At 49.0% G+C, this 6,015-nt stretch overlaps 1 protein-coding gene across 1 annotated transcript; it reads left to right on the forward strand.

Annotated features, from left to right (window-relative positions):
- The first annotated feature begins 290 nt into the window (after window positions 1–290).
- On the forward strand, window positions 291–4,542 carry LOC118693305 (sperm acrosome-associated protein 9-like). The gene is made up of 3 exons (XM_036393766.2): window positions 291–447; window positions 1,263–1,465; window positions 1,962–4,542. Exons 1-3 carry the CDS (start codon window positions 304–306, stop codon window positions 2,299–2,301), a joined length of 687 nt encoding a protein of 228 aa, XP_036249659.1. The 5' UTR covers window positions 291–303; the 3' UTR covers window positions 2,302–4,542.
- The last annotated feature ends 1,473 nt before the right edge of the window (window positions 4,543–6,015 follow it).

Genomic DNA, 6,015 nt, shown 5'->3' on the forward strand with positions numbered 1-6,015 from the left:
TTCTCTGGTCAGTCACAAGATTTTATTATCATTCCATTCATTTCAAGCCTTCTGATGAAATCTTTTTCTTCTATACTTTAGTTTTAATATATCATTTTCTTTTAATATAATATATATCATAAAATAATAAATCAGCCTTCTGAAACAAGGAGTCAAGATTCTCATCTCTTCCCTCGTCCTGGGACCCCTGTGAACACCACCACACCTGCACAATTCCAGCTCAGGTGAGACGTAGAATTGCATCATTTCTAAAATGCAGCTTCCTGTCTCTCCTTTTCCATCCAGATCCAGCAGTAAGTAAACATGAATGAGGTGGTGGAGACCCTGAGGAAGATCGAGGAGAAGTACAAGCTCTTCCAGCAGCAGCAGTTCACCTTCATCAGAGCCCTGGAGCGCACCCGGGAGGAAGCCCATGACATGATCAGACCTGTGTCATCCATTGTCCAGGTACAAACCCCTCAGCACCAGGAGCTCCCTGCCATGGCCACAGGGACAGCACGTGGGGCTGGAGAAATGTTTTTCCTGAAGGGAAGATGGACAAAAAGTGCCCAGGAAGGTTTGTGTGTAACTGAAGGGGTGGGGAGAGATCACCTGGGTGGGGCCTCCCGTGATCTCAGAAGGAATCTCAAGGCTGAGCAGCACTTTCTGCTTTAGCTGAGCACTGCTGGGGCCCAGCCAGAAACACAGGCTACAGGAAAACAATGAGAGCAAGGCTCCTTCCCCAGGCACACATGGAATCTGTAATCCTCAGCCTGTAGGAAGCAGCATGCCTGGCTCTTCCCCCTGGTATTGGTGCTGCTGTATCTTTCTATAGTGCTTATTAAAAATAATGGCTGTGTTACACAGGGAGGATGATGGATTGAGGGCTGAGAGTCCCACGTGGGCAAGGGCTTTGCTGGGCTGCTAAGTGAATTGTCTGGGAATTTTTATAGCATGCTGTACTGAAAAGTAGAACTTAGACCACCTGGAGACAGAGAGGGGAAGAAAATCTAAATCAAATCAGAATTGTGGATTTGAGACAGCAGAACTCAAGCCCAAAACCCAGATGGATGCCAAAGGCAGAGTGAAAGCCAGGCTGCTGTCAGGATTAGGGCACACAATGAGCTGCTTGTCCTTTCCAAGGCTGCCTCTCCCTGAGAGCAGAAGGGCTTTGCCCATTGCCTTGAAGAGGATTGTGGCAGACATTGCACTGAGCCATTCCATCCCAGTGAGGTGTTCCCATTCTGCCGTTGTCAGCAGCGCTGCCATTTCCCCCCGTGCAGGTGCAGTGCTACAAGGACCACCACTGCTACAACTCCACAGACAGGCGCATCCTCAACATGTTCGTGTCCCTGTGCAACGAGCTGCGCTGCCTGTGCCAGAGGATGGAGACGGTGCACGCTGGGGACAGCGTCACCAACGGCCTTTTGGAGAAGTGCAAATTGCTCCTGAACGACAGCAACGACCTCACTGCCCTTCGAGCCACGTAGGTGCCTCGCCAGCCAGCCCAGCCCAGCCCAGCCCAGCTCATCTCCTGGGGGCTGGCACTGCACATTCGCCCCTGGCTTCTGTCCCAGCCCCTTCATGGCTGTAGGGAGGGTCCAAGGTGCTGCCCAGCTGCCTGTGCCAGCTCCTGGCAACCACTGCCAGTGTCCCTGCACTAAAAGTGTGCTGCTCTGTCTGTCCATCCTCTCTCTGGGCAGGTGGGTGCCCTGAGGCCCCTGCAGTGCTCAGGCAGGTTCCTGCTCCTTCCTGCTGCTGCTGCTGCCCTGCACTGAGCTAATTTCTGCAGGGCAGTGTCTGTGTGTCCTGTCCAAGACTCCAGGTCTGTGCCAGGGTGTTTTTTGGCAGGACTCCTCAATCCATGTACAGCTGTCTCCGTGCTTTTGGGGAATGGCTGCCTGTGCACTGCTGTTCTCCCTGGGGCTCCCAGGGCTGCAGGGCTGGGACTCCTGTGCCAGTTGTTTCCCTCTGTCCCACAGGTACCCCCATGGTGTTGTGAATCACCTGAGCCTGGAGGAAGCACAGCATCGCTATGGAGGGGTGGTGAGCCTGCTGCCCATCGTCCTGGACAGCATGAGGGACTGGGTCACACACTCCAAGCTGAAAGTCCTCTATATTGTGAGTCCTGGATGTGCCAGGTGCAAGAAGGAGAGACCCACTTCCCAAACAGCACCCGCAGCTCTGACCTCCAAGACCTCCAATAGTAATGAAAATACTGTAAAATTGCAGGAAAAAGATTTCAAGAAATTCCTGGCTGCAAATCAACGTCCAAAAAAAAAGAAAGCTCCCTGGAGGCCACCAGGCAAACATCCCTATTAAAGGATCAGAGCTCCTGCATCGTCTGCTCAGCACCTTTAAGCACCTGGCTGATCTAATACACTGCAATGAACACTAGAGATCCATCCCGAGTCCTCTTTCTGAAGAGCTGCCCTGCAGCCAGCCCGGGACACAAGCATTGCCTCTCCCTTGCTGATATTGGCACTCTGCTCCTCACATCCCCACAGAAGCAGCTGCAGCTCCAGCTGCTCCCTGGGGCCAGCACTGGAAGCAGGGAACTCATCATGCTCTAATCTCTCAGACATGAATCTTGGACAGACATTTGAAACAGGATTTTACATTTTCTCAGCCTTCTTCCTGAGGAACATCCCCTCCCTGCCATAGCCATGGGGTGAAGAAGCTGCCTGTGTGAAGGATGGGATGCAGAGCAGCAAAGGCCTGGCATTACAGATTCAGACATGTCTTTGACATTTAGACTTGTCTCTAAAGCTCCCTCAGCCCCACAGAAATAATTTGGTTATCTGGACCACAGAATCTCTGTTTACAGGACACTAAGGAGGTTTCCCATACCTGCCACTGGCTACAGAGGCCAGTGTTCTTCAGCTGTGCTCTGCTGCAGCTCCTCACACCACAGAACACCTCCCCTTACACCACTTGACTCCTGTGCTGTCAGAGCTGGACATGTAAAAGAGAGCAGGGTTCATTTTGCCCTTAGTTTGTGTGTACTGACTACAGCTAAACAAAATACCTCTGTGCTCCTCAGATCTCTACAAAATAAAAGCCATTTCCAGTCCATGTGATCCATTACAACGTGGTGGGAGCATCATGCTCAGATGGTTCCTGTTCAAACTGCAGACTGAGCTGCCTGTGCTTTTCCTGCTTCAAGGCAAGGTCAGCATTACATCAGGCCAGATGTCCCACCTGAGGGACAGGCCCACGATGGCCCTGGGGCTCAAAATATAGAATGTGAGGTCAGCACATCTCAGAACCTACAGCCTTTTCTAAGTAAGTGTCCTCCCTGTGTCTGACTGCTCTTGTCCCCTCCAAATTACCTCCTGCTGGAAGACACTCCTGAATAAACAATTTCCCCTCGCATACCAGGCTTGGTTTGCTGTGAGAAAGCTTTTGCCTGAAAATCACCAGTTTTGGCAACAAGCAGCTAAAAACAGAAGGAAGAATTAATACAGAGGAGAGGGCATAGGAAAGACTGACAGCTCAGATGAAATGGAAAGTATTTCCAGAAGCATTTTTATTCCTCACATAACCCCACCTTGTTTTGCACTCTTTTCCTTTCCCCTATCCACTTGCACTGCAGTGCACCCACCCAGTCTGGAGTAAAGCCCTATTTTTAGGGAGATTTGATCCAACTGAACTGAACCTTGGTGAACTCAAAATGGTCACAGAGCAACTCCTGGGCACTACTGGGGCCACAGCCAGTGGAATGTCACTGTCACCCTCTCTGGCTTCACTTGAGATCCCTGGTGCAGAGGCAGCTTCAGGCTGAAAAATCCAAGTTGTGGCAGCTGCCCTGTTGTGTTCCATGGTGCAGACAAGTGTCCAGTGACACAGTTGCTGTCTTGGAAAGGTTTTCAGGACAAGCTGCTAAGACTGAATGATGACAAGTGTTGGGGACACAAGAGATGCTATTCCCAGATCTTGTTTCCAACCTTCTTGGCTCTGCCCTATGGTTTAAATTTGAACACACAAGCTGTGAGGAGACCAAAATTATTCTCCAGTTTGTAGCTCACTTTCAGCTTCCAGGGATGAGCACAGCACAAATGGTTTGTCAGAACAGTGCTACCAAAGCCAGTCCACCACTGCTGCTCAAAACTCCAGTGCAGTTGACATTTTGCACTTGGCCAAGGTGATACACACAAAAAAGTAATCAAATTTCAATGATAAGATTTATACATGCAAGAAACAGTTCCCAAATCTTAGTAATCATTTCTAGCCTAGCCCTATCCTTTCAGTCAGTGTCATGCAGCCAAAATTTTAAGACCCAAGCAGAAAAATGAGTGCATAAAACTTGCAGTCTGAGGTTTGATAATGACAAGACCAGAATCTGTTGGAAGACTGCAAAGTTAAGTCTCAGAAAAACATCCAGACAAATTACTTAATTTCCATACAAGTTCTCCTCTTCCAGAGTGGATGGACACTTCAAAAGACAAAAAGATACAGCAAGAATTGTTTTCCTCTACTACAAATCAAGCTGTTTGAAGAATTTACATAAACAGGATGTAAATGCCAAACACAAAAGTGCAATAAAGTTTTACTTTAGCCTCAGTGAGCATAAAATTGCAAGATACACACTGAGAAACCAGGCAAGGCACTAGCCTGACTTTCCTACAGATCTGTCAGTTAGTCCAGAAAATAAATGCTGCTTTTTTTGTTCAAAGGCTGAAATAGACACATGGGCTGGTAATAGATGATATCAACAGAATCCTGGCATCTGTATGAATTATCTCTGTGCTCCCCTTGATTCAGCTAAGGGTCAAATCAGGCTTTTGTCAAACTGAGGAACCTGATGTAGTGGAAGGTGCCCCACTCACTGCAGGGGGTTGGACTGGATGAGCTTTAGAGGTCCTTCCAGCCCAAGCAGTTCTGTGATAATCCATTTATTCTGTATGTTCAATATGTGGTTCCAGCCTCTCCCACAGCGAGAGGACAAGCCAGAGCTCAGACCCCGAGAAGTGAGGATGAAGGGTCAGGAATGGTGGTGGAAGGAGAAGGGTCGATTCCAGGGAGAGCAAACTCAGCATCCCAGAGATGCCGAGCGAAGGGATGGGCTTGGCAGGGCCTCTAGCGGCCGCCTCGGAGCAGTGTCCAAACCAGTCACCAGCAACTTTTAAACAGCTCCGGGAACCCTGCTGTCCCCCAGTCCTGAATCCACAGGGCTTTTTAAACACTGCTCGCAGGTATCCAACCCCTGGGACACAGCCCCGGGCAGCTGTGGGGCCGCCTGCTCCCATCCCCAGAGCTGTAATTTCAGAAGAGTCAGCGGCTGTTCCCTGTCACCACCAGCCTGTTCCCCACATCATCAACACCCCGAGGCAGGAGAGGTTTTCCTGGGAGTCCTCAATTCCCCTGGTGGTGGTGCAGCAGCAGTTTGAGCTTTCAGTCAGCTGAGCATCGAGCACAAGGAGCAGAGGCAGCTTCACAGAAACCAGGAATAGCGTCTGGCAGGCAGGAAAGATCAGCCAGCCCAAAAACTGGAGTGAAAAGACCTTCAGGAAAAAAGGTTCAGCCAAGTAAAGCCCACAGACACCAAAATCATGAGGACCATAAGTCAAGTATTTGAACAGTCTTGTCTGGAAAGCAAAGCCCAGGGGAGTGCAAACCAGGCTTTCTTTGCAGAGCTCCTGAGTGTGAACGGATAAAGAAACTCGACTCCTGTGATTTCCTATTTTGTAACCACTTTTAAAATCCACCATTGTGCCAGCAGCTAAGTAGTTCCAACAAACCAGGATCAATCAGCACAGATATTTGCATTTCCTGAATTTGAAGTATTTCCTTCCCTAATGTCTCTGTGTGATTATCAGCTGTTATGAACTACCAAATGTACTGCTTGGCACTAGTGAGTAAGGAAGGCACTTAATTTTTCCTCTTTTTGTACCCAGTAATACACTTCCATGGGCAATTTTTATCTAATGATTTTTTTACACTGGCAAGTTCATCTTTGCCATGCCAAGTTTAAGGGATGCCTTATTTTGAACCCATTCTGTGTGTAAGGGCAAGTTAAATTCACTTTGTGCTTTG

This window comes from Molothrus ater, chromosome 20 (genome assembly GCF_012460135.2).
Source record: "Molothrus ater isolate BHLD 08-10-18 breed brown headed cowbird chromosome 20, BPBGC_Mater_1.1, whole genome shotgun sequence".
NCBI classification, from domain to species: Eukaryota; Metazoa; Chordata; class Aves; order Passeriformes; family Icteridae; genus Molothrus; species Molothrus ater.